The sequence below is a fragment of the Castor canadensis genome, chromosome 4 (genome assembly GCF_047511655.1).
Source record: "Castor canadensis chromosome 4, mCasCan1.hap1v2, whole genome shotgun sequence".
In the NCBI taxonomy this organism is placed as follows: domain Eukaryota; kingdom Metazoa; phylum Chordata; class Mammalia; order Rodentia; family Castoridae; genus Castor; species Castor canadensis.
This window is the reverse complement of record NC_133389.1, coordinates 160504859-160525792: the sequence shown is the minus strand read 5'-3', so window position 1 is coordinate 160525792 and position 20934 is coordinate 160504859. Positions and strand designations below refer to the sequence as shown.

General features: G+C 33.1%; 1 protein-coding gene across 13 annotated transcripts in view; it reads left to right on the top strand.

Moving 5' to 3' along the window:
- The window catches only part of Erbb4 (erb-b2 receptor tyrosine kinase 4), a 1037871-nt gene that overhangs the window by 721914 nt on the left and 295023 nt on the right, over positions 1–20934 (top strand). For all 13 annotated transcript variants that reach the window (XM_074071632.1, XM_074071639.1, XM_074071638.1 and 10 more), the window contains 7 exons: positions 2865–2983; positions 5757–5898; positions 8709–8822; positions 10580–10706; positions 16806–16879; positions 17799–17889; positions 20564–20763. In XM_074071632.1, the coding sequence (XP_073927733.1) occupies positions 2865–2983; positions 5757–5898; positions 8709–8822; positions 10580–10706; positions 16806–16879; positions 17799–17889; positions 20564–20763 (867 nt within the window). The remainder of the gene's footprint in view (positions 1–2864; positions 2984–5756; positions 5899–8708; positions 8823–10579; positions 10707–16805; positions 16880–17798; positions 17890–20563; positions 20764–20934) is intronic.

Sequence of the window (20934 nt, the reverse complement as noted above, 5' to 3'; positions counted from 1 at the left end):
TCAAATTACAAATGCAAAATATACCTTTACAAATCCAGACCTAAATATATGGGACTTTTTTCCCCTGGGATTTCCTAAAATCTTATAAGAACCATCTTCCCAAATAAAAGCCCTATCTTGATATTTGTAATGATTATACTATACAGGGAATAATATGATCATGCTGAGTGAAAGGAGGCACCTCATATGTTAACATTATATATATTTTGTTAATATAATCATGGTAAGTGGAAGCAGATCCATATAAAAACAGCAGAATTTTTGGAACTCTTAAAAATCTTTTAAATAAATACTAATAACAATTCCAAGTTATTTGATTTGCATTTTGATTTCTCTACTTTGCTAGTTTTATATTTTCTAATTACATTTCTGTGAGCACTTCCATTTGAGCTCTCCAAATCTTTTTACCCCTTGTCTGATAATTTGTTAAGCACTCAGCAGGTTTTTTTCACACTGGCAAGTTGTGACTTTTCTATATACTTATTTATTGTCTACTAACTGCCAAATGCTATATTAGTCACTGATGATAAAAACTTCATTGAGAAAATAATCCTCAACTCATAGTTTAGTGGGTATGGAGAGAAATATTGACAAAACAATAAAATACCTTATGCTAAGTACAGTAATAGTATGTAGCATTTGTAGAGTACTGTTACCATGGATCATGTTAAACCTGTTAACTTGTATCTATTTGTTTTCAGTTCTCTTAGGCAGTTACTTAATATTAACCCCATCCCAAAAACATAAAGTGAGAGACAGAGTAGTCATATAACCTGCCTGAATCACAGGACAGACTGGATTTGAGCCAGGCTTCAAACCACCTGGACTATCATGTTAACTTTATCATTTATATGTTAATTTTAGTTAACTTTATCATTATTTAATTCAGCTTGGAGATGTGTCTAGAAAAGTTTCAGAGCAAGTATTCGCTAGGCAGAGCAGACAGGAAGGCTTTTAACATGAAGAAATACCTTGAAAAAAGGCAATGAGAACCATAACTGTATATGAAGCAAGATGCCAAGAATTGAAAGTGGTATTCCTGTCTTGCTAGATGTGAGGAACCCAGTGAATGATGAGAGATACCAGTAGAGTTGGAAATGCTTATCAATTTGTGGAAGAGTCTTATCCTTTGCTAAGGGTTTAATTCTTTGGTACAGGTGAGGCAAATGTTTCAATGCTCATTGTATAGGAATTGGCTTATGTTTTCAAGTCATTGTTCTTACTGCAGCATGGAGGATTAATTGGATGTAAAAGAGTAGATCTAAGGAAACTCTTGAAAGCCTATGTAATCATTCAAAGATAAGTTTCTGAACAAAGCTGGAATAGAGACAAGGGAAGTGATGAGGAATTTTTAGGAAACAGTACTTGGCAATTTTCTTAGATACCAGAAGTGACAGGGGAAAGGAGAAAGAGGAGATGCCTGCCAAATTTTTAGCTAAGCTACTTGATAGAGGATGCTTTCATTACTGAGATAAGAAACAAACAAAAGGAATGTACTCAGTAGTGGAAGTGTGAGAGTGAATTGCCTTTGCACGTTGTACATGTTGGGATATCTAAATAGGACTTCTCTGGGCAGCTGGACTCCATAAATAATTCAGTTTGAATCTTAAAGTTCTCTGCCTATAGGTACTATGCAAGTAGTGAATGAATGACTTTATCCACGAATGAGCTTATAGCTCAAAAGAAATTGTCAAGAGCAAACCTGGAGAATACTAATGCTTAAGAGGAAGAGTATTGATAAAGCAGCAATGAAAGATGCTTAGAACTCATCAGAAAGGTGTAAAGAAATAAGGCTGAAGTAGAACTATAGAACCCATGATGTGATATGTTATACATACCCTGTAAAATTCATACTTTAAATGTAATTTGAAAATGTATCTTTGAAACAAGTGAGATAAGCAGAGTGTGAACCTCATAACTATAGTATACCATAGATGGTGATGCACCATCTATGGTATACCATGGCTTGATGGTATCAACTCATCAAATCTGTCAACTTGGGTTAAAAAAATAAGAAAACCCCATGAAACTTTTTGCAAAGTTTACTTTAAATATTCCTTCTCTCTCTCTCTGTCCCTCCCTTTCTCCCTCCCTCTCTTCATTCCTGCCTTCCTCCTCCTCCTCCTCTTTCTTCTTCTTCTTCTCTTTCCTCTTCTCCTCTCTCTCTCTCTCTCTCTCTGTCTTTCCTCTGTACAATATAGTGTGAATCAGGTAAAATTGTGGGCCAGGTGCCAGTGGCTCACATCTGTAATCATAGCTACTCAGGAGGCAGAGATCAAGAGGTTCATTGTTCAAAGCCAGCCCAATGGTTTGTGATACACTATCTCAAAAATACCCAACACAAAAAAAGACCTGGCAGAGTGGCTAAAGTGGTAGAGTGCCTGCCTGTCTGCCTAGCAAGCATGAAGTCCTGAGTCCCAGTACAACCAACAAAAAAACAAACAAACAAACAAAGAACTGTTTTTCTTTTTTCACTGAGTGCTAAAATCTTAACTATCTCCAATGACACCTTCTCCCAAAAAGCTTTACTGTGCATGGTATGAATTCACTTCCTTGCTGACTGTGTTTCCCAATCTTCCAAATGCTTTATTTACTTACCTTAAATTTGATTCTTTCTTAATAAGTCAAATGATTTTGTAAGACATTGTATTTATAAAACAATACATATATGCTCATTTTGAAAAATTTGTACAATAATTTTGATCTAATAGCAGACCTCATTCATTAAATGTTTGCAGAATTGAGTCAGCAATGGGGTTAGTAAATTGGTACTGTAGGACTTAGTTTTTGTCAGTTGTTCCAAATGCCTTAAGAGTTTCTGTGGTGGCTGATTTTGATCGAGGCCCCATCTTTCTCTTTTGCAGTGACAAGGACGGTGTGTGCAGAACAATGTGATGGCAGGTGCTATGGACCCTACGTCAGTGACTGCTGCCATAGAGAGTGTGCAGGAGGCTGCTCGGGACCAAAGGACACCGATTGCTTTGTATGTCTGGGAGTTCTCCCTCTTACTCCCTTGCACTCCTTTCCCTCCTTTCTTGTTTTAGGCATATCAGATTTTTAACATCAGATTATGATAAAATCAAGGTTAGGATTAAGAAAGATAGTTTCTTTTCCTAGAACCCATTCTCTCACTAATTGGCTATTGATTCACAAGAATTTTTCTATTCCGTTTGATATAATTTATATTAAAAATAAGATTTACTGGAGTACATGAAGGAGAACATATGTAGTTATCATTCATAGAACCTAAGAGCATCCTTTCCAAAAATGCAATGATTATATATATATATTTATGTTGTTGCATCATTGATTCATGCGAGGGCAATTGCATTTAATTTCTTAAATATAAATTTTGCGATTAAAGCAGATGAATTTATTGATTTCAATATTTTCAGATTATAATGTTTACAAACTAGTATTGTTCAAAATTTAAGACTAATGAATGCACATTTAAGATAATTATATGCTAATTTGTATGATTTTTATTTTTGAAGAGGACACTTTTATTTCCTTAAAGCTAACATTTATAGTTTGTTGGGGATACTTTTTAATTACATTTTGATAGTACATCCTTGGTATAATTCTTTTTGATTTTTGGAATACATATAAGCAATTCTATGGGCAAAATTTAATTCAAGTTCATACACCAGAACATTAGCTTTATTTTTAGGCTGCAGATCTTAAATATGGGAAATTGTTTTTATTGTTAAAAATGAATACAAAATTTTTTTTGCACTTTTCAAATATTAAACAAACATACACTACAATTAAGTATATAAATATTCAAATTCCAAAAAGCAATGTAAAGTTAAAACTATTATTATGTAGACAGTGATTACTTAACATTTAATATTATGAAAAATTTAATTTGTCTACCATAATTTTATCATGAAACAAAAAATAAGTATTGCAAAAGTGGATAAAGATGAAGAAGAAAAAAGGATCAAATGTTAAAAGTATAAGAAGATACACAGAGATGCACAGCAGGTCTTGAATTGAGAACCTTTCATTTGTCTATCACCTGCATATATAGGAGAGGACAGGAGCTTGGTTTTAAAGACTCCAAATGCTGCAGGTGTTGTGTTAATGATTCCAAAACAATAGCAACAATAAACAATGCTAGGAAAAACTCTCACTTTGAAGTTTGGTATTGCATTTTTTTCATCGGTCTGTTATCATGATAGGCAGAGTGCCAAGCGAGCTTTAGGATTCTTCTTTCATTACTTTTATGGAATGGTCCAGTGATTCCACTTTGGCATTTAGTACAGAGTGTTCACACCTGCCAGACCAAGGCCTTGGTATAAGGTACACTGTTCTCGCACACTGTGTGCGAGGAATTTGTTTTATTCCTCTGGCTTATGTCCCTTTGTTCCCAAGCAATCTATGCACAACATTGCATAAAGTATGTTAGCAAAACAATTATAAGAACACATGAAGTTTCATAGCCATAAATTAAAACTTACTGAGTTTTCTAGATTGGTTTTTAATAGGTTCTTCCTAGAAAGTGTCATCTTACTGAATAATGTATCATCGGTGTGTCTTGTTGTGATTATGCATCTAGTAGACCATCATCAGGGAATTGTCATGTTTGTGATAAAGTGCTTGCTGAAACAACAATTGATGAAGCAAATGTTTGGAGGAAACAGAATAAATTAATGCTTATTAATAACCGTATGACAATTCATGATGAAATGTAAAACAGAGCTTAAATTTACATTCACTTGCCTTCCAAGGCCTAAATTATTCCTGTGGAAATTTAATTTCTTAATTAAGAGAATGAGCTCATTAACACTACGTTAACCTCATGTTTATATGTACTTATTCATATGCTTTATTTTGATATCAAAAGCTAACACCTAGCCAGCCTTGGAGCCACAGGCATGTAATTGAATCTTCTTGGGTGGCAGAGGCAGGAGAGTTAGGAGTTTGAAGCCAGCCCAGGCAAACTTATCAAAGTGGTGTGGCTCAAGTGGTAAACAGCTTGCCTAGCATTCTCAAAGCACTGACTTCAGCATCCAGTACTCTTGAGAGGGGATTTCTCAGGTGCTAAAATGTCTTCAATTCTTCTCAACTGAGTTTGAAAATATTAATAAATTTATTTCTCATGCCAAATATATGTGAGCAGAAATTGTCTTTTTAAATATAGTGACTTTACTAAATGGTGAGGCACTTTGAAAGAGGCTATATAAGAAATGTCATCACATTATTTAATTACAGGCTAACTGTACATTTTGATGTTACATGCTTTGCATTTGCACTTGGCTAGTTACTTGCCACAGTCTTTTTCTTAAGTCCACTTAAATGATCATCACAGTGTTTCCTTATTTATTTAACATGCTACTTATGGCACTGAACTCTCCAATCCCGCTCAAAACAAGTCTAACCCATAGAATTGGGTACTTCATTGACTCTAAAGACTAAACACAACTGTTTAAATCACTGTGAACTTAAATAATCTTCCATTGTCAACTAAAGTTAAGAACTTAACTAATACTCAGTTTAGAAATTAGTGGATAAGTACCAAGCAATTTAAACATCAGTAACCTTAAATGTTATAGTCACTGAAATGAGAAAATAAAAGTTTGGTTAATATTTAAGAAACATGAATATCTTAAAAATCATCAAAGTTTGAAGTCTTTATAAAATTGATGTATGTTAAATGAAAAATACAACCTCACAGAGCTGTTGCAACAGTGATTCATCTTAAGTGTTATGAAGATTGTGTGTAGATGGAAGTAATATCTGCTGTGTTGCAGGCCTGCATGAATTTCAATGACAGTGGAGCATGTGTTACACAGTGTCCACAAACCTTCGTGTACAATCCAACCACCTTCCAGTTGGAGCACAACTTCAATGCGAAGTACACATATGGAGCATTCTGTGTCAAGAAATGCCCACGTAAGTGACAGAATAAGAATATTTAAACTAATTACAACATATTTTAAAAATGAAAGCATTTCATGTAAGTTCATTTTCATTTGAAATTAAATAATAGCATGAATTACTGTGGGTATGGATACTAAGACTCACATTTCCCAAATAAGGAAATTAAAATCAAAATATTTAAGGGATTGGTCTAAAGATCTTAGCAAATGAGTGTCATATTTGAGATTAGAGTAAGGAGTTGTTGACTCCTAAAGTCTTCTTGTTTTCACAATTCCTCAGGGTGTTTCTCAAAAATTTTAAGTGGATTTAAGTGGCAACAGACTATATAATAAATATGGCTTGCTTCTAGTAAGAATGAATTTATACCTAAATTTTTTCCTGATAATTTATTTACACTAGAATATATACCATTATAATTTTAGCATAAAATCTAAACTTAAACAAAAACAATAGATACAAAGACTATGTTTAGGGGTCTTTAGCAAACTGGTAACTCATACTGGGGATTTGAAATGATGGGTATAATTCTTATCTGGTACTAAGTATAATATATGTGTGATATTTGTTTCAATTTCTTTGCTTTGAGTTTCCAATGAGACATTCCTTAGTGTTACCTATCGGAAAGGCAAAAAAAGAAAAAAAAAATCACCATATCTGTTCACATACTCATTTAAATGAAGTCTTTGTATTCTATAGAATATGATGCCGTATTTCACAAACTTTTCTTCTAGTAGTACAGATTTATATGTGTGTACAGATTCTCTATTTATACGTATAATATATATAATTATATACATAAATAAAGACTAATGTAAAATGCTTCAGTATTTGTCTATAGTAAAATTGAAATCTCTGATGGGCCTTGCTCATAAGGGTTAGTTTTTTTATACTAGAACTGTCTTAGTAAAACATGGACATTTAACTCCAAATACGGGTCCAAAACCCTAATCCAGACTTCTGAAGCCGATGTGTCTGCAAAACCTAAACCTAATTTACATAAAGGTAATCACAATCTTTAGTTGTTCTCCTTGCCATAAAAGGCTGCAGAAATATGAAGGCATTTAATTATATGGTATTGGCTAAGACCTTGCAGAAAGAATGGTTACTTAATATAATACATTCACCAGTCGCAGGTTGGTTTCTCAGAATCAATATCTATGGGAGAAGGGAAGGAAGCAGGATTCTGCTTTGATGCCATATCAACAAAGGATCTGTTTTGTAGTAGATGCTCACTGGTAGATAAACTGAAATACAAAAATCTTTGTATTCCATGCCTACTCCCATGGATTTCTACATATCCCCATACATCCCTGACTAATTTCATACCCAGATTTTCCAGTATTTCTTCTCTCAGAGCAAGTCATTATTCATACATCCATATATACTCTAACTTAAGGCCATTTCTTTCTCCACACAGAGTGATCTGTTACTCTACCCAGAACCATGCCCTTTGGTAGAATTTTTATCTTGTATTTGCCTTTCAAACTCATTCCTAAGTGGGAAAGCTATCATTTTCAGCTTGTGCCTACATAGAAAGCTTATTTTTGGTCTTCCTATGTCGTGTTGTTTCAAGCACCCTCCTTTGGAGGGTAGTCAAAGATAATGAGCTGAGTGAGAAGTGTCAGCACAGTGATGGGTGACATGGATTCTGATGTAACCTGCTTGTGCAGTCCACTTGTTCTTGTTCTCCTCTTCATATCCCATCCCAAAAGTATTTCTGCAATTGTACAATGGGTGCTGTTGCTCTGTCTAGTATTATGAAAGCATGGCTCTAACAAAGCCTTGTTCATGAGGAGCAATTCAGAACGTAAGGTCAATCATGGTTAAGTGCTTCATCTCTACTGTGACCAAGAAGCATGCCAGGAACTGTTTGTTAAAAGGGACACCATCCTGTGCTACAGATGGTGTGGCTTACCTCTAGAAACCTTGAGGTCTCTCTTATGTTTTTCATTTTGGACTTGCCATAACTTTACATGACAAAGAGTCCCACCATAGATACTTGCATTATCATAGGATCTCGCAGGGTTTCCTGCACTATATGCCTTTCCACTGTCTTCCATACCTTTTTACATAGAGCAAGAGAAATATTCCTGGCAGGGCATGATAGTGCCTTCAAAACCAAAGTAACCCAGTAGGTGTCATGTTTTCCCATTATTACGGGAGGTTCTAGATGCAATAATTTGTCCTTTGTTTTGGAAGGAATGTCCTGCCCTATCACAGATCATGGGTCTCCTAAGTATTTCACTAAAGACTAGGTAATAAGATGTTCCTTCTCTAATTGGTATACCTTTCCTAAAGAACTACATTTTCAAATTTTACTTTTTTCCTCATAAAAATTACAGGAGAGAGGAAGTTTCTGGGCACTCCATTGAAACATAGAATGCAGTTTAAACATTTTCTCCTGGGTATGAAACGCACTATCTTGATTTAAGGCAGTTTAACTTAAGTGTGCTTCATGAACTTGAAGTATTTTTAGACTTTAGACTTGTATCATGTCATGAAATGAAGTGGAACAACTGAGAAACACAAAGTAAATGCCATGTAGTTTCCTAAGTGTATAAAAGAAGTCTACTCTAGCTTGGGGGCAATTAAAGATGTGGAACAGAAGTCAAGCAAGTACCAGTTGTTTTTAACACACATTGCTCGTGGATTCAAATATGGATGGATAGTGGGAGATATTTAAACCAAGCATTTTTTAAGAGAAGAGACATATATACTATCAATGACATTAACCATTTTCAAATTATAAAATGCCTTGTTTTAACATGATGGCTGAACATTAATATTATTGCTTATTTTACCTTTTTTTTAAAAAAAATCAGATAACTTTGTAGTAGATTCCAGTTCTTGTGTGCGTGCCTGCCCTAGTTCCAAGATGGAAATAGAAGAAAATGGGATTAAAATGTGTAAACCTTGCACTGATATTTGTCCAAAAGGTGAGTGATAGAACAGGTTTTCTTTAATAGACCAATGAAGCTAGACTGTTAGAATAAACCCACTCCACCAGTGTAACTTACCCCCCAACACACACACTTTCCAACTAACAGTGTGTGTTACTGGTTTTGAGTTATGTCAACCTAACTGCTACAGATCAAACTCAGAGTTAACTTTGATAGGAACTCAGAAATAAAGTTGAATAGTTGTATTTCAGTGCTGGGGATTAAACCCAGGGTCATACACCTACTAGAGAAGTGCTCTGAGGCTGTGCTACATTACCCAAACTTGCATTTTATTTTACTTGTAGAAAATATTAGAAATTTTGCACAAAACTCTGTTTCTCATTGTTATTTTAGGAATGATAACATTTATTACTTGTTTATTATTTTGTACAAAGTGATCTGTTAACCATATACAGGAATGTAAAGGATATGCAAACATGGCATTTGCTATCCAGGCCTTAAAAATATTTTAAAGACATGTGAAATGGCAAGGATGTATAGCATAAGTATTAAATAAATATTGCATATAATTCAAACAATAGAATTTCAGTAGAGGAAGAAATTCTTTCCAGCTCTGAGTGCTCAAATTCCTCACCAGAATGAAACTTAAGTTAAGCAGGACAGAAGTATAGTTCAAATCTCCCTAATGTTATTAGGCTTTTCAAAATATTAAGGAGTGCCTTGAAAAGAAGAACCTTCACACTTACTTTAAAACCAAATCATTTCTCTCTCTTGCTCTCTCCCTCTTTTTCTCTGCCTCTCCTTCTCCTTCCTTCTCTCTTTCATTCTCTCTCCTTTTTCAAAATCATTTTTGCATTTACATGCATGTGTGTACACCTATTTTGTACCATATTCACTCTCCTAACCCCTTTCCCCACTCCCACTGGTGCTAACCATCCCCCTTGGGAAGGACCTTTTCCGCCCTCCTGTTCTCTAATTTTGCAGAAGAGAAAACAAAAAGAATAACATGACATTTTTGCTAGTTTGAGATAAAGATAACTACACAGGTTGTTTCCTTGTGATATTTCTGTGCATACATGTGTTATATCCCCAAATGGTTAATGTCCTCTAATTATTTATGTTTACTGTCTCTCTCTACACACACACACACACACACACACACACACTCACACACACTCCAAACTAGTCTTCAAAAAACATAGGTCACATCTACTTAAGTATAACTACTTCAATGTTCTTTGATTCTGGTGATAACTACTATCATTAAAGCATTAGCATGCTGTTTAATATATATTTTTAACTAGACCACTATTATTCACATTATTGATTGTAGGCCACAAATAAATCAGGAAATTATTTTACTGAGGTGATCATCATTTAAAAGGCATTAAAAACAATGATATTTTAAATGAATTAGTAAGGGAAAGTACTGTTGCTAAATGTTTTATTTTAGTTACATATATATGTTGCATGTGCATACTGGGTCTTGATATAAAATATAATTCTTTTGAAGTGAGTCATGCACACTAGACTGTAAAATAGAGACAATACTTTAGAGCAGACCCCATAGTAAATGCTAAATAAATAATTTTAAGGGATTAGAAATCCAGCTCAATGGTAGAGCACTTGCCTAGGATATATAAGGCCCTGGATTCAATCCCTACTACCAAAGGTAATAAATAATGAAGAAAAACATTTATAATAATTTTTGTTTTGTAATTAAAATACCACAATGATTTATTAGCCAAAAATAAGATTTTTCTGCCCCGTAACTGTGCATCTCATTTCTGCAGCTTGTGATGGCATCGGCACAGGATCATTGATGTCAGCTCAGACTGTGGATTCCAGCAACATTGACAAATTTGTTAACTGCACAAAAATCAATGGGAATTTGATCTTTCTTGTCACTGGTATTCATGGGTCAGTATTCTATTTTTGTACAAAATTATTTTACAAAATATACAAAACTGACGAGATTCCTTAGCCCTGTACATTTGGTTCTTATAGACCTAGAAAAGTTTCATCCTCTACAAATGCTTTTTGCCAACAAAAGCAATGGTGGGTATACCTCCTGAAGCAATAGCAAACCAAAGTCTTGAGTAACATCTGCATTTTGAGTTTGCTGACTACCTAGATATAAAAATATAAACTTGTACTTCAGTTAAATGTATTTGCCTGGCAGGCTCCTACTCTCAGAATGCTCAGTTATTTTTACAGAATTTTAAAGAAATGGTATTAATGTGTAGGGTGGGGAATTTAATTCAAATTTGAAACTGATTAGGGGAAGGCAACATAAATTAATATTCATTTTTAAAAACTCCTATGAAGCAAAACAAATAATCTGATGTAAATCAAAGTTGAAATTCTCCTGAGCATCTTTCAAAAATTCTCTTTATTCTTTGCAGTCTTCACTTCTTTCTTCTTAAGTTGGTAAGTTAGTACTAGTATAAGAGATGTAATAAAGGCATTTCATTTCAGTAATAAAAATTGCATTGTTATCTGAGTTCCTTCATTACAGAATCACCTGCTGATTTCAACTGGAAAAACAACCAAGTTTGTATTCTTTGAATTGTAATAAAAATGTCAATATTTTAAAATTATACTTTATCTATTTGCTTCTATTGCTACTAAATCCCTAAATGTTAGTGCTGCTGGCTACAAATAAAGAATGTCACTCACATATTTCAATTCAAAATCTTACTTTGAACACATAACATATTATTTCTAGAAACAAAGTAATTGAATACATTCTGAATAAATATGCCCAAAAATAGGAACAGAAAGAGCTATGCAACCAAGTATTTCTTTCCATTCAAATGAATTGTTTGTGTTATTGCATACAATGTCTCTTTATTTTAAAATGAAACTTTTACTATGGTTTGTGTCAGATACTATAATAGTATAGATGTACTCTCTTACTTTTTGTATTTGGTCCAAGCAATGTTCTTTTACAAATTAAGATTTCTAAGCCAGGCATGGTGGTGCACTTCACAAGTAATTCCAGTTACTCGTGAGGTGGAGATAGTAAGATGGAGATTTGAGGCCAGCCCAGGCAGAGTTAGTGTGTGATTCACTTGTACAACATTTTGCCTCGCGAGTGTAAGGCCCTAAGTTTGATCCCCAGTACCACAAAATGATTAATAAAGATAAATAAATAATAATGGTAATTCTAAGCTTCCTTTAATAACTTGGTAATTCTTAGTCCGCATTCCAACGTGATGAACCCCTTGTTGGAAAGGAATAGCCTAGTCATTTTGTAATGAGACTCATTCAGTTGATGTTTTATGGTCTCTACTGATCCTCTAAGCCCATGTGTGTTGCTATGTTGCCTTCCTGGCCCACTGGGTAGGAAACCTGGGCCTATATTAAGGTACATCTTTTTAATTTAATGAACATATGGCATTTAATAAAGCAATCTATCTTCACTTTAGTTATTTTTTAAAATCAAGTATCACCATGAATAAAAGATCATTTGTTAATAGTGTCCTCTCAGACATAGAAAAATGAGAGACAAGTACTTGACTCACCTTGCCTGCTTCCAAGTGGAAATAGTAAATAAAGTAGCTTTGAGACCATTAGTGTGGAAATGACTTGAAATCATATTCTCGTGAATTGCTTTAGACAAGTGTTTTTGATCCCTCTCAAGCTGAATATCTCTTTTCTGTATATATATACATAAAGGAAATTTTGCCTTGGCCTTGTGTTATTATTAATAGTCTATTGTATCCCCCAATTACTATTACAACTGAAACACTTCTTAAAATGTCCCAAGTTCCCTTAGGGGGGTAACACTACTCCCACTGAGAACCACTGAAAAATTTCCATGATAATACAAGGATTAGAAGAAGCAACCAGATAATGGTTAAAATTCTTATTGCTAGTACATGGGTAGAAAGGTTTAAAAATGACATAATCTAGTAAGGTTTGGAATAGTTATTTTAATTTTAGTTAATCATGGAACATATTCTCTAAGGCTCTGGATTTATACTACTTACAAGATAATTTTACTTACATACATACTCTTATTTACTTGTATCCTAGAGTGGATGAAAAATTTTATAAATAAATACAAAATAAATGGAAATGGTTATCTCAAGTGATCAAAATTTAATTTTACAATAGGAATCTTTCATTATACATTCACAAAAGTACTATAAAATTTTAAATTATCTAGCCTTTTAAGGAGATTAATATTGCCAGTTAATACAAGTAAAAAATGACACAGAAAATAAACTTGCGTGGATTAGAAGTAGAAAGTCAAACAAAGCTTATCTTGAAAATGAACTCAGAAAGTACAAAGTAGACATTTCATACAGGAAACGTAATGTAGATGAGTTTGGAGTTTGATTGGCAGCTCCCTGATTGACAGTTTGCACTGAGTTGGGCAGCATCCCTCTCTTGTCCAACACTCAGTTTCCTCCAAGGAAAAACCGAGAAAGGGATGTATAGCAAGTACATGGCTGCTCTGATTGCTATGGTGATTAAAAACAAAAATGATTTTGAATTGCTTACTCCAGTACCTGGTGTATCATCAAATCTTAATAAATGACAGAAAAGAGAAAGGGAGTAGGGTGGAGGGAGAGAGGAAGAGGAAAGGATAAGGAGAAAGAGAGAGAATGAACACCAGTGAAGGCAAAGCAGGTGGGTTAAGCAGTAAAAGAAAAACCTCAGCGACTGCGTCTAGTTTATAGAACAGAAAATTGTGCAACAAATATTATTTTATAGACTTAGCTACGTAGTCTTTTATAGACTATCTTGCAAACCAAATAAAAGTAAAGTTTCCCTTAGGCTAAATCATACTTCTTAGTTCACGTGATAATTTTTCCTTAATCATAGTACATAAACCTGCAATATTTGAAGTTACAATTGCTATTATATTCTCTCAAACTTTGTATATATTATGTATGATGTACATTATATACATAAAGGTTCTAGGGTAAATAATGTATGTGAAATACGATATAGCTCTCATTTTGAGTCTCATGCCAGCATGAGACATATTCTGAAGATTTTCTCTTTTATTTCAGAAAACAAAACTACAAGGTCAGTTCAATAGACTTAAGACACTTTATATATATAAATAGAGGCATATTAAAGTACATAACTGTGTGTGTGTGTGTCAGAGAAAGAGGTATAAGTAGTTTTTAAAAGAGACTAATATAGAATACTATAAACAGAAAACTTGTAATAAGTAAAAAATGTTTGTCTCACTAAATTACCCACAATGTATTACTAAAAATTTTTCATAAGATAGTATAGTTTATTAAAATAGCTTAGATATTTCTTTAAACTTATAAAAAGGAAGAAAAGTCATAATTAAATGAGATTTTCAGAAAACAAGGGTCTGCAGACAATAAAATTCCTTCCAATTTATCAAATTAAAATTTTAGTATATGTAAAGTCTAATGAAGTTAATTGGCATGTTACATTTATGGCACAACAGTGCTGTTGCCAGAAATAAAGACAGGTTCTCATATCCTTATTTAAAATGGGAACTGTAAACAAAGCTTAGTGTTTCAGGTTGAGGGTGGGAATATTCTTCTTTCATGTTTTGCTATGTTAGTCTGCTCACATGCCTTGCTTAGAGTAACAAAATGTTCACCAATTAAGCGTGTTGACACTATTTCACAGGGAGGTACTGGCAAGAAAAAGTTCATATGTATGATGGATTGAAATGATAATAGTGGAAGAGAGAGAGTATTTTTGGTGATAAAATGAATTGATTTCGGGTGAATTGTAAAAATATGTTTCTCTTTATCTTGGGCTTTATTTTGGATCACCAAACACAGTGACAGGGCAGATATAATATGCTTTTGCATGGCTCCATATTTGGGTAGGAAAGTTCTCAATTTTATAGTACTGTGGATTTCAGGTGACTATAAGATACAACTCTCAAATGGTTCTTTGTAGTTGGTAAGTGGAATTCTGTCAACTTATTTTATGAGAGTCTTGAATCTTTAAAATTAAGTATATAAAATTTCTGTGGTTCACTGGGCTTCATACTAACAGTCCAGAATTCTTTTCATTCCTGGCAACCTGGAACTGTTTTCAGTAAAGGTTTGGACTGACCCCATTATCATGTGCTTTCCCTAAATTTTGAGTCTTCCTAAATAAAGCCAGGATATTTGGTTATATGACCAGAGTTATCGTACACACTGCTTTTTTTCAAAGAACAAGTGTTAGCAGATTCTTTCCCCTGCTGCACAGCTGCTATATCCTCTGCAGAAAAAGTCTTTGTGCATTAAAAATGAGGGCAACAAGAGTTTCTCCACAGTTTCATATTCATTAAAAGCATAATTATTCAGTACATAAATATTTACTTATAAATATAGCAAGTTTGTTAGGACATTTAATTTAGACTTTATACTTTTAAAAGATATTCATGTCACATTGAAAAGACTCTGATCAATAGTTTATCTGTGGATTATAGGTAAATGCATTTATAGGCTTTCTCCAGTCTCAGCAATATCAAATGTTTGAGCTTTCTACAGCACTCCACATTAAACTAGAAGTACATTGCATTGATTGCACTTCTCAGTTTGAAAAAGCAATTTAATTAAGAAGAGATGCTCTTTTTTCAAAGGTAGGAGATGGTTCACAGTACAGAATATGCTGATGAACCAAGTTCAGAAAGCCAGTAGCAGGTGGGTCTAGAGCCCAACCTGAAATTAATAGCTGATGAAAGAAATAGTCTCAATGGTTTTATATCAGAATGAGTAAATGTCAATGGATTTAGACTCAGATTCCCAGAAGATAAGCCATATGCATGTCTGTCCATCAGGGGACTGTGAAGCACTTTGAGACCACTACTGAGACTGTGGATACTGTATTCTTCTGGTTATTTCCCATACCAAAAAAAGAAGGTCTCATAGATTTGTAAAAGTGTAAAAGTCTATAGAAAGAATAAAGGTCGTGTGATTGTTACTTGTAGGCATATATGTCTACAAAATGAGAAGTTTAATGTCTTTTGGAGAAGTGGCCAATGTACATAATATAATCCTTTTTGTAAAGGTTTTTATTAACATGAAGTCTCTACTCACCCAGGAAAATCTTTTAATGCAATAAAGCTTTTCAAAAAGTACTATGTATTCCTTAAATTACTGAAAGTGTTGCTTTAATTACTGAGAAAATTTTGGTATTATGTTTATGTTTGTGTCAATATTTAGGTATGCAATTATTTTGCATGGTCAATATTTATCTGAAAAAATATTTTTGAAGAAGAAAAGTGAAAATAGTCCATTAAATATTTAATTTAAATGGTAACATGTTTATCTTTGAAAACATTAGACATCTGTATATCAATAATATTTATTAAAATGTTTACTACTTAAGAGAAGGCATTTGAAAAATCTCAAAAATTTAAACCTTTGAGTATTATATAATTTATTTTAATTTTCAAATGCTAATATAATTTATTTGAATGCATGCAAATATTTCCTATTATAAGTGAATATAAACAAACCAAACAGGAACAAAATATTTCTAAATAATCTACATAAAGAATAACTTTCTTATTTTATTATTTTATGAAAATTCACAGTAAATACAGAATTAAAGCTAAAACTGATCTCTCTTGTTCTTGTTTCTATCCTTTTTATGTTACAAGTGACATTAGCAAGTTAGACTGCTTTGAGGAACCCAAAGTTGTCCTCAAAATAATATATTTCCACATTGTATTTTTCAAAATTAAGAATAAACATTTTAAAATAAATACAGTGTAATGCTGCATACATGGCACTTGATAACTTTGGGGCTTTATTCAGGATAGTTGAAATTGAATCATTCCTGTAGGTATAAAATAGCATTTGATAAGACCGCATGTTCTGTTTCATTAAAAATCTCTTAAAAATATCTATTAACCCATCACATCTAGCATAGGACAATGTAGATAACACACTGCCAACCTTCCTATGACAATTTAAAATTCAATTTGAATGAAGTTAACTACGCTTACATTTTTTGAATTTTCACTCCTTTGTCACAGTTTAAATTTGGCTGTATCTCCTCTTGATTTTCCAGGGACCCTTACAATGCAATTGAAGCTATTGACCCAGAGAAACTGAATGTCTTTCGCACAGTCAGAGAAATAACAGGTACTTTTAAAAGTGCATTTGTTGTGCTATTAGCTATGTGAATTTGTGGTTTTCTTGACAGCATTATGTGATATTAGCATTGGTGATTCATTTTCAAAGGAAATTCTAGTTTATAAAACATCATTTTGAATCTGGAAATCCCATGGAATTACAAAATCTAAATTTTTTTAAAGTATTGGTATTACTGTTTTTGTGAGTGTTAAGTAACCTATGATCTTTGAACTCATGTTTTTCTATGTACTTTCTCATAAGAAGAACTCTTGAACATGAGTAACAGGTAGCATTTATTGAGCACATGCTTACTGAGAACCTAATACCTAGGCTTTTATAATAAGATTTATGGAGACCCTAGATATGAATCAGTCATGTCTTCACCATCAAAGGATGTAAAATCCATTGAGGAAGGTACTTACATGGATTAGAATGCAAGGTGGATATTGATGGCATAAGTGTAAAGTAGCAAAGGATTTCAATACATGAGGACTGTACTTTTCCCTTCAATTAGACTACATTTCTCTGTGTCTGTTGGAATAAATAAAATTGCATCATTTAACTGTTTTGACACATACAACTTATGACTCATATCTTAGTAACATGAATTCTTGGTGCTCATAATTTTCTTTATTTTATTATTGTGTTGAGTGGGGGTACACTGTGGCATTTGCAAAAGTTTTTACAATGTATCAAATATATTGTACTTGAATTCAGCCCTAATCATAATTTTCATGTCATTTATTTATTACTTAGCTCAGACATTTGGATATGACACTCAATCTTGGAAGAATAGATATGCTTTAAAATAAAAATGTTCACTTCTCTTATCTTTAAGTATATATGTTCTTCGTATTTGAGGAGTAATGAACACTATTACTAAAATAATGATATTTGGAATTATTTTTACTGTCCTTGTCACTTGTAGGTTTCTTAAACATACAATCATGGCCTCCAAACATGACTGACTTTAGTGTTTTTTCCAACCTGGTGACCATTGGTGGACGAGTACTCTACAGGTAGGTTTTTATGTGCAGTGCTACAAGTCGCCCAAATTTAAAGAGTAGCAGCCTATGTGAATTATGTCAGATTTCATCAATCTTACTGATTTACTGATCCTGGAAATGTGTTTCCAACTGTAATTCCTAAGATAAGCTCAATGAAAGTATGCTTAAAGATGACACAAAGTATGCAGAATACGTAATTAGATTTTTAACTACCTATCGTTTTTCTAATTATGGAACACAGGATGTGAACCATTAAATTGAACCTTCTTTTTGCTCTCACATTATCATAACTAAAAGGTAGATTTGAATGAGTTAATGCCTCCGGCGTTGTATAAGGAGACTCTTTTTGTCTGGGATGCAATCATTTGAGCCTCATAGCATAGAAGAGAGAGTTCTGTTTCCAGAATTGGTTCATCATACTATAAGCAATACCAATTAATAAATGGATAGAAAAATTAGAGCTTAGAATGACATTATCATCAAATTTTAATTTCAATACTTTAAATGCACATGCTAAAAATACATAAGTCCTTTCCTAAGCCATTTTTTTGAAAGTTTATCTCAAATTTTGTCTGGATGAACTTCTTATTCATGAATGTGCATAAGTTGAATAGGAGATATGTATTTAATTTGTCTCATTAAAATGAAAATCAATGCTGTCATTGAATATTTTCTAATAATGTTTTATAGAAAGTACATTGAATTTTACTCTTAAGATCTAAAAGTATATTCATTCATTAGATAATAGAAATGAAAAATTATTATGAAAATGTGGATTATGTTAAAATAAAAGCAATTTCTCTGAAATGATAATTGGTATATACAAGGTAGTAGTTTTTAAAAGAAGTACGAGTGGCTACTAAGTACATTTTAAAATGTTCAACATCTTTAGCCACGATGAAAATGGAATTCAAAACTGTATTGAGCACCATGTCACCTCAGACAGAATGGCCATCATCAAGAAAGCAAAAACAACAAATGCTGGCGAGGACGCAAGGAAAAACAAGTCCTTGAACACTGTTGGTAGGAATGCAAATTAGTGTAGCTACTATGGAAATTGATATGGAAGCTCCTCAAGAAAACTAAAAATAGAAACACCATATATAATTCCTGAGTATATATCTGAAGGAATCAAACTCAGCATGCAAAGATATACCTGCATATCCATGTTTATTCACAATAGTTTTATTATAGAATCATAGATTCAGCCTAGGTGCTCATTTTATCCAGAATGACAGGATGTATGTATGCATATGCATATATTTATGTATACACTCACACACACAATGGAGTATTATTGAGCCATAAAGAAAAAAGAAAGGTAAGGTCATTTGCAAAATAATAGATGGATGGAACTTCAGATCATTATTTTAAGTGAAATAAGCCAGACATCGAAAGACAAATGCATTGTTTTCTCTCATATGGTAAATCCAGATATAAAAAGAAATAACATTTAATAGCATGGGGACTAGTTGGGAAGAAGGAGGGTACTAGTGGGAGGCCAAGGGGACTAATGAGGGTAATGTGGGGTGAATATGATCAAAGTACATTAAATGCTTGCATAAAAATGTCACAAATGAATCCATTATTTTGTACAATTAAATATGCTAATAAAAATAAATACACTACAAAAAACTAAAGGGACAAGGAGCTTAATATAAAGGATAGTTAAGAGAGCCAATGTATTTAAGTGGTATATGCAACCAGTTTTGGTTATCCATTAAATAAAATTTTACAAATCAGTCAACCCATTGTGGTGACATTGTAATCAACGATGTAAGGTGGTTATGATGGAAGTAAAAAGTGAAAAAATGAACCACATCTTCATCTCGATCATTCAGCCCACATGGTTTTAATTATTAAAAAGCAATTTTAAATATTTAAAATTATTTGTGAAGAGGAGAACTTTGCTCTCCAAAATGAAAAATAATGTTCATTAGTTGATACAGACATGGGAGGTATATTCATTCATTAGAGAATAGAAAAGGAAAATAATTACAAAAATGTGGTTTATGTTGAAATAAGAGCACTTTCTTTGAAATGATAATTGGTTTATACAAAGTAGTTGTTTTTAACTTTTAGAAAAGTTTTCCCCAGCTCTCTGAGCCTTCTGAGAATTTTATAAATTTTTAGTTTAATTTAATTTTTCTCTTTAATTTTTAATAGCTCCTAACCTTACTTATGCATTCTTCGACTATTACAAATTTTTTGGTTTCTGAGGTATAAATTAAAGCTAAACATCTTTTTTCTGCCATATTTGCCCTATGGAATCATGTCTGAATTTACTACATTATTATCACATAATTAATGTCTTTAGGTAGATAATAACTCTATTAGGATTTATTTAGTCTCAAAACAGGATTTCATTGTCAAGAAACATCAAATTTGGGCTGGAGGAGGAAAGGGCAGGATAATAAAGGTCAGTAGTAAATACATAAACAGAGACCAAGATAGTGTCAATATTCACAATTCTAAAGAATTTTCCTGTTGGGAATGACATTATTACTGTTGGGAATGACAGTATATGGCATGCAGAGACAAGAGTGATTACTCTGAGTTCTATTGATTCAGTTTCTGTTTTTGCTCCATTAACAATTTGGGGATAAGATGTGACATCCTTCTTTTTCTTTGGAAGCATTTCCATGATGGAGAGTACTGACCACCCCATTCTCTCTGCCCTCTTTAGTGGCCTCTCCTTGCTCATCCTCAAACAGCAAAGCATCACCTCTCTGCAGTTCCAGTCCCTGAAGGAAATCAGTGCAGGAAACATCTACATCACTGACAACAGCAACCTGTGCTACTATCATACCATCAACTGGACAACACTCTTCAGCACCATCAACCAAAGAATAGTGATCCGGGATAACAGAAAAGCTGAAAACTGTAGTAAGTATATCACCCATAAACATAAAGCGTGCAAACTTTGCAAACTTTCCATTCTGCATTGACCAAAAGATAGACAATAACAGCTCAGAATTGTCCTCTTATCCTAAGCCTAAAAAAGAGGGGAAGTTGTAATTACCAAAATGACATATAAAATAATCAGAGAGAGTGATG